This window comes from Zalophus californianus, chromosome X, assembly GCF_009762305.2.
Source record: "Zalophus californianus isolate mZalCal1 chromosome X, mZalCal1.pri.v2, whole genome shotgun sequence".
Lineage (NCBI taxonomy): Eukaryota > Metazoa > Chordata > Mammalia > Carnivora > Otariidae > Zalophus > Zalophus californianus.
In genome coordinates this window covers 47,094,367-47,119,478 of record NC_045612.1, presented here as the reverse complement: position 1 = coordinate 47,119,478, position 25,112 = coordinate 47,094,367, and the positions used below count along the sequence as shown (strand labels likewise).

General features: G+C 35.9%; 1 protein-coding gene across 7 annotated transcripts in view; it reads right to left on the bottom strand.

Moving 5' to 3' along the window:
• The window catches only part of ZMAT1 (zinc finger matrin-type 1), a 34,219-nt gene extending 9,308 nt beyond the window's left edge, over positions 1-24,911 (bottom strand). For 2 of the 7 annotated variants that reach the window (XM_027609002.1, XM_027609004.1), the window contains exon 1: positions 46-2,120. Coding sequence is in view for 4 of the 7 variants with exons in the window: in XM_027608996.1 (XP_027464797.1) it covers positions 2,917-3,201; positions 4,926-5,100; positions 8,940-9,046; positions 24,603-24,879 (844 nt within the window). In the remaining 3 variants the exon portion in view is untranslated. Of the gene's footprint in view, positions 1-45; positions 2,121-2,916; positions 3,202-4,925; positions 5,101-8,939; positions 9,047-24,602 lie in introns of those variants that run through there. The other 5 variants (XM_027608996.1, XM_027608997.2, XM_027608999.1 and 2 more) reach the window with 5 other exon arrangements.
• Positions 24,912-25,112: the final 201 nt, after the last annotated feature.

Genomic DNA, 25,112 nt, shown 5'->3' with positions numbered 1-25,112 from the left:
TTAGTAAGATAAACAAAACAAATACAATAAATAAAAAATACATACATACTTTAGTTCCATATCGTTATGGTAGCCATTCCTGTGCTAATAAGATCTGGGCTGGGTGAGGGACATGAAGAAAGCAGTGAGAATGATGAAGAAAGAGAGATTAGGTATAGTAGGAACATATATAAACAAAACAGATGGAAAAAAGGCAGAGACAGAAAGGAGAAAATGGGGTGATGAATGAAATAGTTAAGGTGTCATATATCGAATGGTTTCTGTCTTACCACTTGCTCGCTTATAATATGGGCTTCTGCTGTTCTGTTCTTTGAAATTCTCATTAGCTAATTCAAATTCTCCAGCTATTTTTTAATCCTCAAATGTTTACTGTTCTTAAAATGGGACAGTTAAAAGCAGGGCTGAAAATTTGTTCTTTGAGCTCTATTATGCTAGTCAGCACTCCCTCCCTGGCCAGATGAAAATTTCACCAAAATCCCCCTTCTCTTATTCTAATAACCTTGAAACTTCAGAATGCTAACATGACTCTCCCTTTAGAAGTGACCAGAGTATATACACTTCTCATAAATGACTCAGTTCCAATTTTACCTAATGCTGACTATTAAACTAGAAGGTACTTATTTCAGATATCCTCACCCCAGCAATAGGAAAAATATCCTAACAAGTTGAAGACTCATTTCTCCAAACATCTACTACTTTCAGAAGCCCTACCACTTGTATTTCTACACTTGCCTAAATCAACATTCTTCAAATTCCTAGATAAAAACACAGATCTCTATGTAACTTTTTGGGGTATGCTGAATCACATTAATTAGGAAACTTAAATAGTACCAACGCAGGGTTAGCACTCAATATATCAAGATTAGTAGTTCACTGATTCTATATTAAACTAATTGCTATTGAAGTAGGCCTATTCTATGCCAGTTTCTATCTCTAGCATTGGAAATACAGAGGAGTTGGGTGAAATCCCTTCCCTCAAAGACCTGACACATCCTAGTGGGAGATAAAGACACACAGAGAGAAAATTAGACATGCAGGCTAAAGAAGCATAGAAGATAAGTCTTGAAGGGAGTGAAAAGGCTTCCCAGGAAGTAGTATGTTAAAGAATGAGTTAGGAATTAGATAAAGAAGAGGAACATGGAGATGTTCCAGGTAAAATGGCAGCATGAAAAAGGGCACAGAGACAAGAAATAGGGTAATGGTTTCTGGAAACCATAAGCAGTTTGCAGGTTCTGACCTATACAGATCATGGCAGGAAGTAAGAGGGGATAAGCCTGGAGAACATAGGCAGGGAATGATGGTAAAGAGCTATGAAGCTTAGATTTTTATCCTCAGAAAAAGGAGAAAAAAGTGAGGATTTTAAGGTAGGGAATGACATGGAAGGATGTGCACTTTAGGTGAAACACTCTAGTGATTAAATAGAGGGTAGATTTGGAGAGACAAAACTGATGGCAGGAAGAGTATTTAGGAGGCTGTGGCAATATTCTAGAACAATGCTTCTCAAAATTTAATGTGAGTACAAATCCCCTAGGAAATCTTGTCAAAATGCAGTTTCTGTTTCAGTAGGTCTGCAGTGAGACTTGAGATTCTTTTTTCTAACAAGCTCCCAAGTGATGCTGATGATGCTGGCCACAAACCACACTTTGAGTAGCAAAGCTCTAGGAAAGATGTTGAGGGCCTGACCTAGTACGGGAAGAGTAGGGCTGCAGATAAGGGACCAGGTAAAACAGTCATGGCTTGGTGTTTCATTAGATATAAAAAGCGAAGAAGGTAGTGTTGGGGGATTCCCAGTTAACTACAGGTTTCTATTCTGAATAACTGAGTGGAATTGAAATGGATATGAGGTATCCAGGTAAAGCAGTAGCTGCCAGTTGGATATATGAGTCCAAAGCTTGACAGAAAGGTCATAAGCATACAGATAAGAGATGAAATCAGGGGAACAGCTTAGATCATGTTTGTAGAGTAAGGCCAAGAATGGAGCCACAGGAACACCTACATTTAGGTAATGAATTAAAAAAGAGCCCCCAAAGAAAAGAGAAAAGAAATAGAAACACAGAAGAACCAGAGCATAAGGAGTTACATATGACAAAGAATATGGCTTCAAGGTGGGAGTAATGAACATTTTCATATGAAGCAGAAAGGTCTAGTAAGAAAAGAATTGAAAAATAACAGTGAGTGGAGGAAAAGAAGTGGGTAGAAGAGAGAATATGAAAAAGGAATAAAATACACTAGTAATGAGAAGGTGCCTGTGGGGGAAAAATGAAAAAAAAAAATGGTTAGAAGAGCAAGTGGATTATTCCAGTCAGGATCAGAATCTTTACTGTGCCTGAATTCTTGCCAGTCTTTCTAGCTCCTTTGTTAATTCTCTCTCCTTCCCACTTCCACCAATCTAAATCATATACATCCTCTATGAAGGTTTTCTGAACCATGATGTTTCACTCCTCTAGTTACCAAAAATATGTACATAAAAATTCATGTCTGTAGCCTCTTGCAATGAAGTGTTATTAACCCAACTAGTTTAGACACTTGCTCCTTCAGGGAAAATGGTATATCATTTGTATTCCCAACAATGACTAGCCTAGCACCTTAGAGACACTTAAGCCATACTTAGTGACTGAATAATGTAACCACATGACACTAGTTAAAAATACTTCCTTATGTACCTATGATATAACATGGAACCACGGGAATACCTATATTTGATTCTATAATTCATAAAGGTCATCTAAACTTTCTGAGTCTCATTTTCTAGAAAACCAACAGACAAAACTAGATGGACTCTGAAGTCCTTACTCATCTAAAATTGTATAATTCCATCACTACTATCAAACTACAGCAAATTGATATATACATAAACCAGTATGTTTTATAAAATAACTTCCTATGAAAGAATTTTAGGATATTTTTACTGTTTACCATTTGCATCTGATTTTGCTGGAAGAGGTTTCTCTCTTATGTTGTCTACAAACTTCTTCCTAGCTTCATTTCTTTTGTGTTTTTTCCCAACATAGTGCTGTTGGGCCATTAATGGACTATTAAAGGAAGCAGGACAGAGCTTGCAATACTTGTTTGTATTATTCAAATCCAAAGCACTGCTGGAAGAGGAAGGCATAGTCTTGTCTTTAATCCCACCTGGAGGAGGCTTGACAGCAAGGGGCTTCAGAAAAGTTGATTCTGCAGAAGTAGTAAGAGGCCCACCTGCTGAAATAGTTGTAATGAGAAGTGATCAACATATATTCAGCTATTAGAGCTGCATTCATTACAAAGTATTAGGGGAATTCAGAATTCTTTGAAAACTGCTATTTTTGGACTTTTTTCCACATAGGGCTGTTGGATAAAGGTACTCAGGTTGAAAAGAATTTCCTTCTGTAAGAATAGAAATTTGAATACAAGTCTGTCCCCAAGTTTCTTCAACAAAGGTACAGGGAGGAATATTCAGCATCAGGCATTGGCTAATTATATTCATTGGAAAAATCGATGAAAGCACGAGAGCTTAGGATGGTTCTTAAAATCAGTGAGGGTAAAACAGATGGTACCAACTTCTAAGTTGGTGTCTTTCTTGAGTACCCCAGTAAGTCTATCCAGTCCAGATTTGTGATGTTTGTATCAAAATAAAACTTATGCAGTTGTTTAAGGCTATAAAATTATATGTTTCCACAATTATAGTTATGTCAGAGCTCTTACATTTAGTATCCTACCTGAGCTCAAATTGATGAATTTGGGGGACTGAAAATAAGACTTTACAAGATGCTTTATATTGTACAGCATACAGATTCTAACCCTCTTTAGATGACAGGAAGAAAAACAAATATAAAAATTAGAGAGACTAGAATAAGTTTAAAAATAATTCTGGTTTAATTTTTTATTATTGTTCACAGTATTATTATTCATAGTATTCTTTTATTTATTTATTTATTATGTTCAGTTAGCCACTGTAGAGTACATCATTAGTTTTTGATGTATTGTTCAATGATTCATTAGTTGCATATAACACCCAGTGCTCATCATTAAGAAAACAGTACGTTTTAAGTTTGGATGAGGCCTACAATATGGATTGGAAATTAATGTTGGTAAATTTTTCATACTAGTCATGCCTTATTCCTAAAGTGTTGAAGCTAGTCAGAATGTGGTAAATTATTTATTCCAGAGGATTAATCATCTCATTTTTTCTTCTGGCACACAAATTTTTCAAAATACAAGTTTGATTTTCCAGGGTGTACTCTGCCACCTTAGGCCAGAAGTGAGATCTTTAAGTTAAGATTTCTCATGTGCTGGTGACTCATCATCACTGGAAGGAGGAAAGAGGCAGTGTTTTACAGTTCTCTGTATCTTTGGGATCTAGCATAAAATAAGTACCCATTACTTATTGATTGATGATGTTGGTGGTACTTTATTAGAAGAAAGAAATGAACTATCAGGGTAGAAGGAGATTCTGTAACTTACTATTTTTTTTTTTTTTGCTTGTAGTTATAGTCAGAAAATGCTGCACCATAACTATATTATGGTAAAAATACTGGTGTGAACACACATGTGAGATAATGTTCTAGAAAATACTGAAGAAGAAAAAATGAGATAGATGGCAAGGGAGAGAAGGAGCTAAGTAAAATTTTATGATTTGATTAGAAAATGGAGAGCTCAGGCTGCTTTTTGTTGTTTCTTTATAGCAGCACAGCAAATCACCTGCTTTCATTTGTACTGAATAAACTAAAAAGGAAGGGTCATAACATTTCTTAAAATTTAGCTAGCAATCATAATCTCTATATTAAATGACAAAGATACAGAAAGAAATTAACTGGGCAGAAGAAGAAGAATCAAGTTATTACTCCAGAATGAAAGTTTCTCCAATAAAATAATGGATAGCAAAGTTGGACAAAAAATGGTAAGGAGACCCTGTATTGAAGCTAAAGAGGTGAATGTAATCTTACCCATCTCTGGCTGAAATCCTGATGGAGATACCTGATCATTCTCCTCCATTAATTGCTTCAGTTTTTTAGCATGGACTTTTCCCACATAGTGAGACTGAGCAACAACTGGGGAGCTAAATATCATGTTGCAGAGATCACAAAATTTGTTTCTGTCTGCTACTTCACTCCTGTGGATCTGAAATAAGCACAATCTTGTTAGAATGACTTGATAACTCAAAGTTTAGAATTATGACATCAATACAGGCTACTTACCTGAAAATTCCTAACATCCATCTTCATTTTCTTATGCACACACACACACACACACCATGGAATATTACTCAGCCATCAAAATGAATGAAATCTGGGATGCCTGGGTGGCGCACTTGGTTAAGTGTCTGCTTTCGGCTCAGGTCATGATCCCAGGGTCCTAGGATCAAGTCCCATATCGGGCTCCCTGCTCAGTGGGGAGTCTGCTTCTCCCTCTGCCTGTTCTGCCTGCCGCTCCCCCTGCTTGTGCTTGCCCTCTCCCTCTTTCTCTCTCTGACAAATAAATAAAATCTTTAAAAAAAAGAATAAAATCTTGCCATTTGCAATGACATGGATGGAGCAGGAGAGGGAGAGTATAATGCTAAGGAAAATAAGTCAGAAAAAGACTAATACCATGATTTTACTCATATGTAGAATTTAAGAAAACAAATGAGCAAAGGGAAGAAAGAGAGCGTGAGGCAAACTAAGAAAAAGACTCTTAACTATAGAGAAAAAACTGATGTTTACCAGAGGGGAGGTGAGTGGGGAGATGGGTTAAATAGGTGATGGGGATTAAGGAGTGCGCTTGTTGTGATGAGCACCTGGTGTTGTTGTATGAAGTGCTGAATCACTATATTGTACACCTGAAACTAATATTACACTGTATGTTAACTGGAATTTAAATAACTTAAGAAACATTCAAAACTTCTACAGTACTGTTCTATTTTACATGTGCAATAAATACTATATACTGAGATCGTCTGATAGTATTAACCAAGCTGTATACTAAAGAGGAAAAACAAAATCACCTTTTCAAGTACAGTATTTGTATGGAAATGCTTTCAAATATATGGAAAGTTATATATAGATTTGATTTGATGATTTAATAACCATAAGCGCCAAACTTCCAGATGGCACTGAAATTTAAATTTAAAAATATGCTACATTATCAACAATAGCCAAATTATGGAAGGAGCCCAAATGTCCATCAACTGATGAATGGATAAAGATGTAGTATATATAAACAATGGAATGTTACTCAGCCATAGAAAAGAATGAAATCTTGCCATCTGCAATGACATGGATGGAGCTAGACAGTATAATGCTAAGTGAAATAAGTCAATCAGAGACAGATACCATATAATTTCACTCACATGTGGAATTTAAGAAACAAAACAAATGAGCAAAGTGGAAAAAAAGAGAGGGAGGGGGAGGGGGAAGAGAGAGAGAGAGAGAGAGAGAGAGAGAGAGAGAGAGAGAGAGAGAGAGAGAGAGAGAGAGGCAAACCAAGAAATAGAATCAACTACAGAAAACAAAGTGATGGTTACCAGAGGGGAGGTAGGTGGGGGATAGGTTAAATAGGTAATGGGGACTGAGGAGTGCACTTGTGATGAGCACCAGGTGTTGTATGGAAGTGTTGAATCACTATATTGTTCACCTAAAACTAATATTGCACTGTAGGTTAACTAACTGGAATTAAATAAAAATTTGAATAAGAGAAAAAAATGGTAACCTATAAAATCTATAATAAAATCGATAAGAAATGGAATTTTAAGAGACATGTACAGTCCATTTTCTATTCTTATTAAAACCATATTGCTTTTAAAAAATGTATTTTAGAATTCAAACAATTCAGTTTAAAAGTACTTATTTCATAATACAGTGAACAGGAAACCTGACTCTTAGGAAATCTAGCTTTGCTTTCTCCAAATTTTCCCAGAGCAGAATAGCTTTTTCTTTAAATTTTTTATTATTATGTTAGTCACCATACATCATTAGTCTTTGATGTAGTGTTCCATGATTCATTGTTTGTGCATAACACCCAGTGCTCCATGCAGAATAGCTTTTTAAAGGTTCAGAATTCTATAAAACATTTTTAAAACCTAGTCTTTCTGAAAATGTATAACCTTTCAAAGTACTAGAATTGACAATGCTGTAAATATCAATTTCATTTTATAAAGTGCCAACTTTTTAATTGTAGGCTAGTAGGAAACATTTTGTAATTATACAATGTGTAAACTTATCTGTTTGCTTTTTAATATCATAAATTTTATTTTGCAATGTATTTTTATTGCCTGCATTATTTGCAGAGTTCTGTGAAGATAAGGACATTGTATTATTTATAATTTAATCCTTATAACCATCGAAGTTCTGAAGTATTAGAAGTTCTCAATAAGTATTTGTTAATAAAAAATGCTATAACATTACATAATGCTTTGTTGCCATTAAAATATTATTGCCATTAAAATATTACAGAAAAATAAAAAGATGTAACGATAGGACAGGTGTCCAGAATATGCTCTTATATGAAAAAAGAAGTAAAAAACAACATATACAATGATCTTTTGTTAAAGTGTGTGTGTGTGCACATGCACGTGCAGAAAGCATCCTGGAATCATATCAGCAAAAGAGAAGTTAAATGATGGTTACCTACAAGTGACAGCATTATAACTGAATGTGATTTTCTCTTATTTTTGTATATTTTCTACACTGAATAGTACTTCATAAGCCCACAAAAAGCTATTTTCTCAAATTTAAATTCAAATGGTTCGAACCACAATTATCACAGAGCTCCCTGATTGTGTGTCTCTCTTTACTAACTCTAAATCTTTGAACTATGGGGTCTGAGGATGTACTCAGCACTGTCACATATTTGATTTCACTTAATTTTCATGAGCTCAGTGAGATTTTACCACCCCTATTTTGCAGGTTCAAGAAACATGCTCAGAGAAGTAAAGTAACTTGCCCAGGGTTACATAACGATGGAGTTTAAAGCTTGAATGTAGGTCTTCTTAATCCAAAGCCAACAAAATATCCCTCTGTAATTATAGTAATTGAATCCCAGTCAACATAAGAACTGAAATATAGCTGCCAATAAGATTAGCAATGGGCAAAATGAGGTGCGTTTAAAAACGTAAAGTTGGCATTGTATTTTTTAAAGTGAATTTATCTAGTACTTTTGATAACCCAGACACTAGATATGAAAGAAATCCAATAGCTAATCATATGATACAGAAATGGGGACCATTTAGTTTTTTCATTTGGTTCTTTTCTTTCATTTGGTTCAGCAACACCAAATGAAAGAAAAGAACACTGGACATGAAATCAGAAGAAATCATTTTTAAGTTTAGTCATACCCATGATGCTATGAATAATCATGATCCCTCTGGGTCTCAGTTTTTTAATCAATAAACCAAAGGAGTAAGAACATTAAACATTCTCTCTCCTAGCTTTAGAATTCTATGTTTCTGTGATTAAAAAGATGTTGGCTAAGTCAAGTGCAAGACTGGTTCATTTTGTTTTTACAGCCTTCATTTACTATAAAGGAAGACTCTGGAATTCTATAATATCCCTTTATTCACATTAATAGTTTCGTAGTCAAGCTTTATAATGGCTCCCTTATATTTACTATGAGGACATGAAGGATATAGTGGCTTGATGAATACAAAGGGAGGCAGAATGGTGTGAAGAAAAGGAAAGAAGCTTTGGAGTCAAAAAGACCGATTTTAAACCCAAATTCCCCAAACTTAAGCCAGTAAGTTGCTGTCCCTCTCTGAGCCAGTCTCCTCATCCATCAAAGGGAAATAATATCACCTCTTTCACAGGATTTTCATAAGAATCAAAAACAATAAAATATGAAGTTTATCTGCTACATTTAAAAACCTCCTTTAAATGAGTTTGGAGGATAAACAAATATATAAATAAATATATGTATACATTAAATCATAAAAAATGAAATAAAATAAAAACCTCCTTTAGACTCTATTCCCATGATTTTTAACCTACCTCATAATGTGAAATCCTTTGTGATTCAAACTGTAGCACCACTCCACAAATACTACAAAAGTTATCTGTATAAAGTTTAGTCTTTTCCTGTTCACTCCAAGTCATATCTATGAATAAAATAAAGGAAGGTGAGACTGTATATCACATTAATGAATATTTAGAAGTATCGTTTTCATTCTTCAACTATTATTTCATATGTCACCTCAAATCTGAGTGCCTGTGAGGCTACAGTAATAACTTTTTGCTTATCGAGGATGCAATTTAATATGGGTATATTAAGTATGCTTCTAATGTCTGATATAGTAAGAGTTACTTATTTAGTGTGATAAGTCTAGGCAATATCATTCCAAAGGAAAAGTTATGGGGTTATCAGTAACTTCATGAGCTTCATGGGATGATCTAGGGCACCAATAATGAAAGGCAGGATTAAAAAACCCAGCCTTAGAATTTTGTTTTACAAGAGATAATCCTAAGAAAAGCATTGTTTTAAGACTGTCACTTATCTAGAGCTATGGCCATAATGTTATCTAAAAATCATCTGGAACCACAAAGAAACTTTGGTCATAGTGGGCAAACATCCTCCATTATTGTAAAAAGACTAGCATACCCATCTGGCAAAACATGTCTCACACAAGCCCCTCAAAGCTATAAAGTTATGTTCATATAATAACATCTAGAAATTATGCTATAGTGTTTCTTACTGTAGTAATAACACATACCGAAACTTTCTGCATTTACACTTGAGGTCCACACTTCTACCTAAGATTTTTAACAGGTGCAATGTATTCTGCCAAAGTTTATTAGTTTATCCATAAGTTTCAAATCACAAAACATCAAAATTTTGCTCACTACTTGGCTATTTAAATGAATAAGTTGATACCACATATTTATGGAGCAATGCCAATGATAAATTAAATTGATAAACTGAGCATACTGGTGAGATTTTGAATTTCCCTTTAAAATCTTTAGTAAATATTATAGTTTGTTGGCAATATAATTTATTACCAAAGGTAAGTTTCTGTTGAAGAAAAAATATAACACATCCAGTTCCCAACACTAACAAAAATTAATTATATACCACGTAGAAAAAATATGGAAAGAAGTTAAATTTAAAAGAGGTTAACTCTGGGAAATGGGGCTAGAAAAGGAACAAAGGGAGAAACTTTAACATTTTATTCTTTATAGTTATCTTGTTTTAATTTTTGCAAAACACATGTAAAACTTTCTATTTAAAAATTTTAAAGATATTTATTTTATTAAGATTTATTTATTTTAGAGAGGGAAAGAGTGTATGAGCAGGGGGAGGGGCACAGGGAGAGGGAGAGACAGAAAGAATCCTCAAGCAGACTCCCCACTGAGTGTGGAGCCCAATGCAGGGGGCTCAATCCCAGGACCCTGAGATCATGACCTGAACCAAAATCATGAACCAGCCACTTAACTGACTGCACCACCCAGGCACACCTAAAGATACTCATTTTAAAAGTTATGTCAGATATCTTCAACTAAGCTTTATTTTCAGTATCACTGTATGCACTAAAAAGGCTTTCTTAAAAAACTGCCTGTCCAAGATAATAACTATAATTAACATCACTAATCATCAGGGCAATGCAAATTAAAACCACAACGATGTATCACTTTACACCTGTGAGAATGGCTAAAATCAAAAACACAAAAATTAACAAGTGTTGGTGAAAATGTGGAGAAAAAGGAACCCTCATACACTGTTGAGAATGCAACATTGGTGCAGCCACTGTGGAAATTAGTATGGAGCTTCCTCAAAACTTAAAAATAGAATTATCATATGATCTAGTAATTCCACTACTGGGTATTTACCCAAAGAAAATGAAAACACTATGTTTATTGCACCCCTATGTTTATTGCAGCCTTATTTACAATAGCCAAGATGTAGAAGCAACCCAAGTGTCTATCCATAGACAAATGGATAAAGAAGATGTGATGTGTACACACACACACACACACACACACACACACACACACACACACACACACTGGAATATTACTCAGCCATAAAAAATGAAATCTTGCCATTTGCTACAACATGGATGGATCTAGAGGGCAGAATGCTAACTTAAGTCAGTCAGAGAAAAGACAAATACCATAGCATTTTACTCATATATGGAATTTAAGAAACAAAACAAATGAACAAAGTAAAAAAGAGGCAAACCCAAAAAGCAGATTCTTAAATACAGATCAAAACCTGGTGGTTTCCAGAGGGGAGGTGGCTGGGTGAAGTGGTGAAATAGATAAAAGCATTAAGAGTACACTTACCTTGAGAGACTATGGACTCTGAGAAACAGAGGGTTCTAGAGGGGAGGGGGGTGGGGGGATGGGTTAGCCTGCTGATGGGTATTAAAGAGGGCACCTACTGAATGGAGCACTGGGTTTTATATGCAAACCATGAATCATGGAAAACTACATCAAAAACTAATGATGTAATGTATGGTGACTAACATAACAATAAAAAGCCAAAAAAACATAACAAAACAAAAAAAAGAGTACACTTATCTTGATGAGCACTGAAAAACAATTGTTGAATCATTATATAATACATCTGCAACTAATATAATACTATATGTTAATTATAGTTTAATAAAAAGAAAGAATAACTGTAATTAGGAACATGTCAGAAATGCCTTGACAAACACTTAAAAATTTATCCCTATAACATATCGATAGTATCCCCTCGGAATTATTTTTTTGGATTGTTTTAGAATATATGATTTATCTTTGACTCTAAAATCAGCAAGGTAAAGAAGTTAAAATGTATTTCAGGACTTCCCTTGTTTCAGAATTAACTATTATATGCAATTTGAGCATACTGGTAAGATTTTGAATTTCCCTTTAAAATCCTTAAATAGTAAATATTATAATTCGTTAGCAATATAACTTATTACCAAAGGAAAGCTTCCTTTAAGAAGACAAAAGGAAACTACTAATTTAGAGGTTCAATAATTCCTAAAATATAACACTCATTTCTCTCTTAAATCAATCTTTAATTCCAGATTTCCTCAGGTCTAAATACTCAGTGTTTGAAACTCAATTGTTTCCCAACTCAAGTTGGGAAATACCAAGGACGGGTATTTTATTTATTTATTTATTTATTTATTTATTTATTTATTTATTTATTTATTATGTTATATTAATCACCATACATTACATCATTAGTTTTTGATGTAGTGTTCCATGATTCATTATTTGCGTATAACACCCAGTGCTCCATTGAAAAAAAAAAAAAGGATGAGTATTTTAACCCAGCCTTTCATTACTGATACTCCACATCATTTCCAGGAAGCCCATGAAGTTACTGGCACCACTGTAACTTTTTCTTTAGAATGGTATTGCCTAGACTTATTGCCTTTGACTCATTTCCTCAAACAAGTTCTTGTTTTTTTTTTCTTTACTAAATGGCACAATATTTCAGGCTCAAAATCTCAGCCATTCTTCTCCCCAGAAAATCACTATTTCATGTCAATTCTAGCTTATAATGTCATTTCATATCCATCTCTTCCTTTTCACTTTCCATAACACCACTCTAGTTCAGGCCATCAGTGCCTTTAGGCATCATTTAGCTTTATGATCTTTATTGAAGTTAGTTTCAAAGTACTATGGTAGACATTTTGGAAAGAGATAAGGAAAAAGAATGAGCATCTATTGAAGGCCTTCTATGTGTCAAACAAAACAACAGCTTACCCCTTTAGTCCTTAAAACAAATCTGCAAGGTAAGTGGCATTTCACATATTCTGAAGATTAGAAAATAGGGATTCGGTACAATCAAAATTACTTGTCACATGTGTTATTTGGTGGAGCTAAAACTTAAACTTTGTTTTATCTCTACTTTTTTCATTATATACATAACTGTCCCACATGTTAGAAATGATGAATTCCTAATCTCAAGGAATTTACAATTTAGTAATTTTAGTAAGTGTATAGAAAAAACGATGATCCCAAAATCAAATGTCATAAGTGATAAAAGACACAAGGTACAATGTGTTCCTGCTGAGGAGTTTGAGAAAAGCTTTCTAGAGAACAGGTTTTGAACTAAGATTTAAAACATGTGTAAAATTCAGATAAAAAAGTGGAATAAACATATTTGGGGAGAGGCAGTATATGAAGGACGATAATTGAAAGGTTGGAATGAGGCCAAATCATAGCTGTCTTCACTAGGGCATTTGGATTGAATTCTGCATTCAAAAAAGGGAAAAGAAGTAGCTCAAAATGGGGATAGAAGTTAGGAATCAATTGCAGGCAAGAGGTCATTGAGGCTTGAACCAAAGGAGGGGCAGCAGGCACAGAAAAGAAGGAATGGATATAAGAGATGTAACTATCAAAACCAGGGGGCATTAAATCCGGAGCTTAGAATTTGCTACAAACATGATAAGCTTTTAGATCTATCACATTTAAGCTTACACAATGTTATTCCTGATGCAAAAAGTGGAACTTCGACTTTAAATCAAATAAATTCACTTACAACTACTTGTCAATGGGATATTCTTTGTGATTATAATATAATGAATGTGCTGATGTTCTGACTTCAGTGAATCAAAAACTAAAATATACAAAAATCTGTAATTAAAAAAGAAGATACTGGAATGATGATGCACATTAAAATGTACTTAGGAGGATTGACCCTCACTTTCTTTAAATAGCATGCTTTCCTAATCAAATATGATTAAATCTACGTTCAAAATTTCAGATAAAAAAGTTCATGTAAAAATTATTCTCAATTAGGTATCATATCAAATTCACATGCAGTTTTTCAAAATCATACATGCTGAACTAAAAATCTCTGTGGGTGGTCCAATCCAACCACAAGTGATTCTGATAATCAACCATGTTGAGAATCACTGCCCTACAGGACAGGCTCAGATCCTTACACATAACGGCTGTCCAATATCTATTTGGTGACTAAGCTGATTGATATACAGGTTTTGTCATCTATGATACTTATCAAGCTAACTGTGCTTTAGTCTAACCGGAAATGATTTTTGAAAAAAAGGAAAAAAGAGAAAGAAAAAAAGTATTCCTTGACACTACCTCAAATCTATATAAATCTCCAGAGTTGAAGCCCAAGAATCTGTATTGTTAAATAGGGTCCCCAAGTAATCTCTTCAACAGTCTACCTAGTGATGCCAGTTCAACCTTTCACAAAGGTAGTTCTCAACCCTGGCTGCACATTGAAGTCACTAGGTTATTTTTAAAACATACCAATACCCAGACTCCACCCCAGACCAATTAACCAGAATCTTGGGAGTGGGTCCCCATCATAGTTTCTTGTCTGTTTGTTTTGTTTTTAAAAGCTTCTCAGGTCATCTGTTGCTGAATCTGTTGAACTGAAAATGTTTTCCTGGAGTAGGGGGGTCTCAAACTTTAGTGTGCATCAGAATAACCTGGAAACTTGTTAAAAGATTAATTATTGGGTCCCATTCCCAGAACTTCTTATTCAGTAGTTCTGGGGTGGCGGACCAAGAACGTACAATTTTTTACAAGTTCCCTGGTGATGCTAATGCATCGCTGTTCAGTCTCATACTGTCTCAGAGCTTCCACTGGTCCTAGTTCTATTCCTCAAAGTCATTGTGAATATAATCCCTCTCCTAAAATGGCAATCCTCAAATATTTTAAGAGAATCGTTACATCTTTATTGCCCCTCCCACCCTAGCTTTTTTGTGAACTGATCCCAGGTCTGTCATGCAGTACGATTTCTAGTCCTCTCACTAGTTTACCTAAATCCCTGCCATTCATAAAGTGTAACATAAGCACAATCACCCTAATGGGGTCACAATAACAACCAGCTAGTAAAATGAGATCAACTCATTTTTTATTGTAGTAAAAATGTGTAATATAAAATTTACCACCCTAACCATTTTTAAATGTACAGTTCAGTAGTGTTAAGTACATTCACCTCTTTGTTTTGAATATTTCTCTTCTATTAATATAGCCCAAGATAGCTTCACTATTTTTTGGGGGGGCACATCATACTATTGACTCATGCTAGGCTAACTTTTGACTAAAATACAACCTTCTTTTTTTTTAAGATTTTATTTATTTATTTGAGAGAGAGAGAATGAGAGATAGAGAGCACAAGAGGGAAGAGAGTCAGAGGGAGAAGCAGACTCCCCGCCGAGCAGGGAGCCCGATGTGGGACTCGATCCCAGGACTCCAGGATCATGACCTGAGCTGAAGGCAGTCACTTAACCAACTGAGCCACCCAGGCGCCCTCTAAAATACAACCTTCTTTTTCACCTGGAGCCAAAGTCTGCGCTCCAGGACATAGTTATATAGATAGAAATGTTTATGGCTCCCCAAAAGACCCAATATACACTTGTATTTGTCTCATTTAAGTTCTCCTTTGTTAGATTCTACCAATAATTATGGCCTTTCAAGATTTTTTAGATCCTGAATCTGTAGACAGGCGGCTTGTGGAAGCTGGCTTTTTACTGAGAACAATCATACATGATGGAGTATTGTTTTTCAGAGGGCACCCCACACTGCCAAATTTTCTTCAAACTGCATTTCCCCTAAATTTGACCTGAATGTAATGATCGCTACTTTCTAAAGGTTATACCTGAGGCTTGGAAAGGTCAAGCAATTTGTCTAAAGTTACATAGTTAGTAAGTGCCTAAGTCTGCCCAAGATTTCCGAGAGCTAGTTCTTAAAAAGGCCAAAGTCTTGAATGAGAAACTTCCTCTCTAGGTTTGGCATATATAAGAAATATATGCCTGATTCACAAGAGATGCTAAAAAATGTTCCTTTAGACCCTACTATACCCCCATCCCCACTATCTGAGACATGATTTTTGTACTCCCAGAAGTAAATGGCCTATTGCCAATTCTGAAAGTGGGAGAGAAAATTGGTGATATATAGTGCGTTTTCCAGCCTGTCTCAGGGGGAAGACCTAGAGAGCAGAAGAACTTCAGGGAATAGATGTTAAATTAGGAGTCATGTGAGTAAATGATGTTGGCTGTGAGGAAGATGGCTGGAACAGGAACTAATGTTTATTGTGGACTCACTATATGTCAGGAACGAAAATAAGTGTGCTCACAAAGAACTGGGGCTTTGGAACTGGTTCCGGTAGGAATGAATAGCTGAAGAAACTTGGCAATTTGTTTCTTCCTCTTTTTCCTTTTCTTCTTTATACTCTCTTCACATCTTTTCTCTTTATAAACTGGTTAGAATTTGAAACAAATGTATTTTTATTGGTTGGTTGTTAATATGAGCTCACACTGATTCTTAATTCCAAAAGCAGTCAAGAGTTGTAAAAAGCACTAGAATGAGAGACTGCATTAACCTTTACCCTGCTATTAACTAGCTATATGACTAAGAACATAATACATTCTTTCATATTTCCATTTCTAAAGTTTCTTTGTACTTGACCATACATGGATTGATAGTTATCAATAAGAAAAGGTTGTATTTTAGATAGAAATACATAGAGAAGCAAAATTTTGGTGGGGTACTTACAAAGGATCCAAATATCTTAGCTCCTTCCAAATAATAAGTCTATCAGGAAACACAAAAGATGATTTGAACTTTTAAGCAGCTATACAGTCGTACAGACTTTAGGGCCTAAAAATTCAAAAGGTCCCAATATTTCTTCCCCTACTCCTCCATTATCTGCATTTCCTTATCTATGTCCTAACCCTAAAATTGGTTCTCTCCAAGGTATTTCTTTGCAAAAACATACACAGCATTTCTATTACTAAATATAATGTTTTGGTCATTATAGCTAGTGTCAACAATTTTTTTTTGCAAATTAGGGTATTATTTTAGTTATAATTTAGGTATAAGTGGCTGAGTTTTCTTTTCCAACAATGAATACACCAAATTCATGGCAGATGGTCCTGCATCTTCCAATCTAAGTTAATTAGAAGTTAGGAGCGCTAGGGTTAAAAATATAAGATTACACATTAGAATATCAAATGACAAAATAATAAATGACAAATAAATAGATAAATGATAAATAAATAAATAAAAATAAGTAAGTGTGACTTCATCCCTCACCTGCAGCAAATAAAGTTCTTTGAACATGGGAAGGTAAATATCTCCCAGTCGATCTTAAGACGTTGCTTTAATATTCCTAGCATAGTAGCATAGTACTTTTCAACTGTTCTTCATTCTCTGACATATTTGAATTTTATATGCCATCATAAACTTGGAAAAGAGATATGGATAGGGGAGCAAGATTTTATACTCAGAATCAAAGCCCATCTTAGTGTAGCTTGATAGCGAGATCTTAGTGATACAATGGTGTCCTCTCAAATAAAGACTGGGATATACTGTCTTTGAAACATACAGGAGTTTCTCACGTTGATAACATTTCTTTGCATTTTAACCTAAAAAAAGCAATGGGAAATAAGAAAGCACTATCAAAAACTAGATTCAAATTGTCAGAGACCTAAGGCTGATAATGGAGTTACAGCTTAAAGGATATGGAACAGATGAAATAAAACCATGTTTATTGCATGGTCCTGTTTACATTCAGAGTATTAAGAGTAAAACTGCTTTGCAATGCTGTCCTCTGTGGTCACAATAAACAGTACACTTTTACTGCCAACTGTTAACAAGTTAAGCATAACTTTTAAGTATTTTATTTTCTAGATATTAGACACATCAGAAAGTTCTTTAGGTTGGAGAAATATGGTCATATAACAAAACTATGACCTACAGGTACAGAGTTCCAATTTGGGACAATGAAAAATTTCTGGAGATGGATAGTGGTGAAGGTTGCTTAACAATGTGGATGTACTTAATGCCACTGAGTTGCACACTTAAAAATGCTTAAAATGGCAGTTTTATGTTATGTATATTTGGCTACAATAAGAAATGTAATAAAATACTGAAAAAAAGTTAAAATAAAAGACAAAAGCAACTTCTTCTCCCTCAACCACAGCATGAAGGGCAGGCAGTTCCCCTGCAGTCAACTTATCACCCAGAGGAAAATGCATGAGCAAGTAATAAACCTTTGTTTTGCTATTATCACATAAGTGATCCTCTCTTGAATAACAATTATAAGGGTTAATTTTCATAAGGGTTATTTTAAATGAAAGAGTGGTTTTTTGACAAACCATAAATGGGATCTGATAAGAAAATTCATGTATTTGGTGCTCCTACAATTTGACTATATTTTTGTGTGGCCTTAGCCGTTGGTGAGAGGAAGAATCAACTAATTTTCTATTAATGAAAGTGTTTAGTCTTTTTTAAAATTTTATTTATTTACTAGTCAGAGAGAGAGAGCACAAGCAGAGGGGAGCAGCAGGCAGAGGGAGAAGCAGGCTCCCCACTGAGCAAGGAGCCCGATGCAGGATTCAATCCCAGGACCCTAGGATCATGACCTGACCGAAGGCAGAAGCTTCACCGACTGAACCACCCAGGTGTCCCAAGTGTTTAGTCTTTTTATTTCTTTCCTACAGGAGTGTTTACATGACTTGAGAAAGCAAACCTTTCATAACAATTTGGAATGGGGGAAAAATTATGACCTACAGCACTGGGTAGTAGGAAAAAAGAATAAGCTTTTGAGTTGGTCAAACAGATTCAAATCCTCTCTCTACCTCTGTTATACCCTTGAGCAAATTATTTAACCACTCTGAGCCAGTTTTTTTTTTTTATCTAAAAAGTACAGAAACACAATGTCTCTCCCAGAACATGGTGACTATTAAATGAAACAAAATTAAAAAAAAATGTTTAACACACGTTATCACTTGATAAAGTATGCTTGTTTACTAATTCAGTAGCTGAAAGTTTTACTTAATATTATATATAATAAAACTTTTTATCAGATCAGAGTAATTTTAGAGATCATTTAGTCCAATGTTTCTGAATCTTAGCACTATTGTCACTTTGGGCCAGATAATTCATTGTTGTGAGGGGCTATTCTATGCATGGTAAGACATTTAGCAGCACTCTACCAGCTAGAAGTTGGCAGCACTCCCCAGTTGTGACAAACAAAAATATCTCCAAACATTGACACATGTCCCTTGTGGGGCAAAATTGCTTCTAGTTTATAGCTGATTTAGTCTAATGTTCTCATTTCAAAATAAGGAAGCAAGCCCAAAGAGGTCATAGGAAACAAAGGATTGTGGAAGTTAAAATATATGATTCCAGATTCATTTGGATTTGCCATTTATAAATGGTGGATTTGGACTATGAAAAAGTTCCAGAAGTCTGAGGAGAGGCATTAGTAATAGCTGAGGGATGTTCTTAAGTGAAATACAAATGTGAGTACAAATAATTAACATTCTGTGGATTAGAATCCCTTATGTTGATATAAAAATATTCAATTCAGCTTGTTCGAGTATCTGCCTTTGATGATATAAAAAGCAAAGGGGATTCGCTTCTCAGAAACTCATTTTTAGAGACCTTTGTTGGATTGTACCTCCTCCAAATAGCTGCATTATTATGCTAAAGTAAAATACCATTAACTTCTGTATCCAAAAATGCAATTGAGTGTGAAATCCAAATCCTATTTGAAACTTTCTTCTAGTACTACTAGGTAACACCAGACAATTTAGGATAAAAGATTTTTGTAATAAAAGAAAAACATTTATGGCATGAGTCAGAAAAAAAATAATGAATCTATGCCCACAATTTGGTCCACTCTCACTAATGAAATTAAAAACCATACAGGATCTGGGGTGCCTGCATGTCTCAGTCAGTTAAGTGTCTGACTCTTGATTTTGGCTCAGGTCATGATCTCAGGGTCCTGAGATCGAACCCTGTGTTGGGCTCTGCACTGGGCAGGGTTACCTCCTTAAGATTCTCTCCCTCACTCTCCCTCTACCCCCCTCCCCAGGCACCATACATGCACAGGCTATCTCTCTCTCAAAAACAAACAAACCCCCAAAATCAACCATACAGGATCTCTGAGGAAAGGAAGATTGTAACATCCCTTCAGTTCTAAGTATGAGAACTTTCTCTGTTCACTCCAATTAAATGTTCTTCGGTTATCTTGATAAGAAGTTTAAGCTTATTCAAAGTAGATGATTCTGTATATAAATGGCTATAATTAACAAAATGAATCTGACTTCTATTTGTTGCATGACAATTAGATTTAGTTGTACAAAAGACCAAATTTCTTCAAGACAACCCATCAGATGTTTATAGCAATAACTAGCTATTAACTGTTTTAATGCTTTGTTGAAGTGGGAATTTCACAGTCCAACTGATCTTGATGCAAAAAAAAAAAAATAGCATTGTAAAAAAACTCTTTGCATCCTATTTTAATGAAGTGACAAGAATGGAGCAAACCTCAGAAGAGTTGGCTGCAATCATATAAACATAAATCTCACTCTTAGTCACAGATTTAAAGTCAGGTTAATATAAAGTCAAATTAATAAACCAGTCACAGATATAAAGTCAGGTTAATATAAAGTCAATAAACCAGAAAAATCATCATCTTAATTCTGCAAAGAGCATATGTGCTATATTCTCCATGATTACACCTTTTGAGATAGCCTCCCTCAAACATTTTGATTTAAAAGGATTTTTTAATAGCTGACTTGACCTTTGCAATTTTTTAATGGCATCATATAAAGGAAAGAAAAATAGAGCTCAACACTAAGTTATAGTGGAAAATGGATCATGTTAACCTTGCCAAGGTGTTTTAACTCTTTTTGCCCCCTAAATGTCACAACCCATTTAAGGAATTTTCAGAAATATTATTTGTTCCAGAAATGCAGATTTGTACCTGTGACCGTTATGAACACTCAGTTATAATGCTATCTAGTATCCTTACTTTCTCAGTTTATAAAATTAGTACCTGACCTATAAGTTTGGCAAGTTTTGGCTATTTTACACAGATTGTTACAAAAAAATATAATAAAGGCTTTCCTATAGCATATTAATTCCAAAATAAAATGTAATTAATAAAATAACTGGGAATACTAGTTATATGTTTAATATTTACTTTGTCTTTATTTAAACTAAGTCCCTGACCTTCATAATATAAGTACTCTGTGGCTAGTTAGCTCTGGAGTCCTGTCTGCTTGTGAAGTTATAAAATGAATTCAAGTACTGTGTATATCCATTAATTTACTTGATCCCATACCTACTTGGTGTCAGAAAGCCACCATGCCATTCATTCCAACAGATTAGTAAATGTGAATGGATCTACAAGACTGGTTTCAGGTGGAAAAGAATCAAAGTTCATACCCTAACAGATATGTGATGAATATAGGAAGGGGCATGCTTAGTCAATATTATCACATATTGACACCTAATTAAAGACAGAGGGTCAGAAACTAACCAGTGGTCATTAACCTCTCTCCAGACATCCCCACCCCGCCAAATGTAAAGAATTAAAAATTAATTCTAACAGTTTGCTAATTATTCCTTCTTAGATACCACATTTATAATATAATGTGTTTTAGTGTGCCTGTAGTATATAAGACACCATGGGTAGAATACAGGTTTATAATAAACAATGAGGCAGTCCTGATAGTTTAAGAGTTTGACAAGTGATATTTAAAATTGTATTTTTCCCAGTTATTTATTTGTTCATTTTATAATTTTACTACCAAGCACTACTATTGAGCTCTTTAATATAGCTGTGTCTAATTCATCTATATCCTCATCACTGAGCATAGTGCCTGGCACACACACATACAGGTGTTCAATAAATGATTCCTGAGTAAATGAAGGAAAGGCCATTAACTAGGTTTTCTTATGGTGGACTTGAAACTTTACCGAATAATATGGAGACAAAGGTAATTGTTAGGTAATTGCTATGCAAATGGATAATTAACTAAATAAAAAGCCAGCGTGTCCTCCAATCTAAAACAATCCCCTTAATTTATTTTTCTTAAAAAGAAGAGGTAAATAAAAGGGATTTGTTTTTGTTCTGATTTTTACTATGATTACACTGGAACATTAATACTGGGTGAAAATTCATTTTTGAGCCATTAAACATTTTTGAAAATGTTACTGAATGAAATACGAAGTGTCCTACAAAATCTCATGACTCTCCTTTCCATGAATTCTGGGTAGGTATGTGTTTTGTCATATGTCCATTTATATGGCATTTCTTTTGTTTGTTGTTTTGTTTTTATTACCCAATTTCCCATTTGTAACCTCAAAAGCTTCTAATCTCCCCTGCTTGCCAATTTCTAATCTCCACTGACATCTGCTCATTACCAACCCTAAGAAAGATGTTGGCTATAGTTGAAAATAGTTCAGCAAATACTTGATCAAACCACTTTTAATGGTCCTATCTGGAGTGGACTTGGAATAACTGGAATCTTGACAATTCTTTGTCACTATTTAGACCAATTTCCTAACCCGGGCTTAAAAAACAAACAAGCAAAAGATACTGGCACACCATCAAGCAATATTTTTCTCTCTTCTCCTTTATCTACTATCATACAACTGGCAATCATTTATAGTCTTTATAAATATCTAAACAAAAATATTTTTCTGACCTAATGTTTTGGACAGTGTACTATATATCACATATTTATCTGTTGTTAGGTGGAAAGGTAAGAGAGTTTTGGTTTGGAGTGAACAGTTAACGAAGGATATTTACCTAAAATGAAATGGTAAGAGATCATTTTTAGGTAGCAATTATATTTGGTTTTTCATATCCTAGTAAATGGTCTCAACACTAACAACACAGATTTCATCACTCACTGAATGTCAAATGATAACTATGGTCAAAGTTTCTCATGGTTTATGAATTACTGTCCTAATGCACAGCCACGGAAATGCCATCGAGAGTATCAATGCAGAACTGCAAAATCATGGTTCATACTTTCAAATCTGAAATCAACCTTGGAGTACGTCTGGTCCAATACCTCTATTTCAGAAATGTCAAAACCCAAATCCAAGAAGTCTGTGATCTGTTCAGGGTCACAAAATCTAGCAGATAAACAACAGAACCTAAGTTCACTGCACCAGACTCCTCTGCTAGAGCTCTCCTCATTTTGCCAGCTAGTAATAGTATATACAGGGTATTGCTGCTACTTTATGAATTTCTATCTCTTAAAGCCTTCAATACCTACATAAATTCAAAGATACTATAACCAAGCCAGTCACAGAGACAGGCAAAAAGCCATTTGCTCCATGAGATACCCATGAGATACTGGTCCTAAAACTTACTGTGGAAAGGCCACGACAGCGAGATTGAACTGTGATCTCGACCACCTCTAAAATCTGTTCTCTCCTTTCTAGTTATACATAGTTTGGTATAAAAACAAAAAATTCCAGATTTCATATTTTCATCCTGAAACAACTGTACAAATCCAGGCTGACTAAAGACACTAGTCTTTCAAAAGTTGCCTTCAGTAAGAGAGCTAATAAATAAAAAGACATCACCATATCACAGTGTATTTCTAACTTCCATATTCAGTAAGTGGCATTTATGTAATGTGCCTATGACCAATATTGTAAAGGATTTTTTTTTTACTGCTTTGCCATTCCTCCAAAGTGAAAGGTGTGAAAAGTTATGAAATAGCACAGAGGGATGTACCATTTAAGAATGTGAAGAGAAAATCATTTTTATGGGGTAATTTTAATGGGGTGTTCTCCTAAGAAAAAGGAACTTAAATTATTCTACTCCATTTTAGTGTCCACGTCTTTCACTTTGGAGGCAAGTTAGCAACATAAGGTAACACACAAATACTGGAAATTAATTACGAAATTAACGATGGCAAAATGCTTTACTGAACTCTTCTGTAGTGGAATCGGTCTCAACAATCTAAGAGGCATTTCCAAACACTGCTTTAAAACACATTTCAATGGCAAATTTTACAGTTTGCTATTAGTAGGCTGTTTACTAGTATATAGTATTCTGTGTGAACTAGAAACCACTTATTACTGAAATCGTCAAGAAATATCTCTTCTATGTTAGGAGTAGTATGTGTTGGTAGGTACAACAGCACTTATTAAAATCAAAATCATCTCAAAGATGGGCCCCTAAACCTTGCTCTACAAGGTCACACCCTCAAATAGCCAAAGAAAACTCTCCAAAGTGATTTCTGAAATCTGTGCTTCTACCACACTCTCTTCCTTTATTCTTTTCCTTGTACAACCCCCTCCACCAGACCCTATGATCCTAAAATCTAACAGCTCCTACTTTAAAGCTCCAGTATACATTCTAACCTCCCCAAATTCCTAACCTCATCTCTCTTTAAATATCCTACTCCAAGTTTCTACACTGCAGGATGCTGAATTTCACCAAACGGGTGAAATTGTTTCTTGTTTCTTCGGCCTTTTCTATCTCTGCCCCCTTTCTCCGTCAGTCCCCCTTCCCTTTCCCTGACCCTCCAGCTCCACAGCACTTCTACCTTGCCTCCTCTTTTTACCAACTCACACCTCAGCTTCGTAGACCATACTGAGGCACCCTGGCTGGGAGAAAAACTATGTGGTATTTTTCTTCCCTTTAAACTCCTGCCTTGTGAATACCTGCAGCTCCTTTTCCTGGGCACCCCCCATCCTTTTGAGGGGGAGAAGTAGGGAAGCCCCTCTCTGCTTCAGTCCATCTTGCACACTCGGGACTACTACGGCAGGGCGGGGCGGGGCGAGCTTGGCCTTTACTGCGCCACAGCAGGTGGGGGGTGGGGCGGTGGCGAACCGCGCCCAGTCCGATCTCGGACGGGCTGAAGAGAGGCAGCGAAGGAGATGGGGCCGCCCCCACACCCCGGGACGGGAACTCACCTTCTCTGAGGAAAGGGCGGGTGTCTACTTTAAAACTACTGCCCCCCCTCCCCGCCGCCGCCATAGTGGAGCCGCCAAAGCCGCCGCCGCCGTCGCCACAGCCACCGGCAGGCGGGCTGGCAGGGGTGGAGGTGGCGGAGGAGGCAGGCACAATCACTGCCGCCGCCACCGCCGCCGCCGCGCAGGCGGTGTAGGAGGAGGAGGCGGCAGAGACGGTAGCTTCCTGAGGGGAAGACTCCGCCGCCAGCGGTGCGACTGTGCTCGGCGCCGCCGCCATCGCAGCGAAGCGCGGACAATTGCACTTGCGCCTCGCTCCCGTTAAGCCCTTTTAGCCCCGCCTCCCGTTTAGCCCCGCCCCTTCGCCCCTCTTTTCCACGCTTCAGCTTGAGCCTCGTTCTCGCTCCTTCTCCCCACCAATAGGAACGCTTTAGACCCGCGGGCTGCCCCTCCCCCTTCTCCCACTGCTTGTCGTCACCCGCTTCCCTTTGGAGGGGAAGCGATGATGGCCAA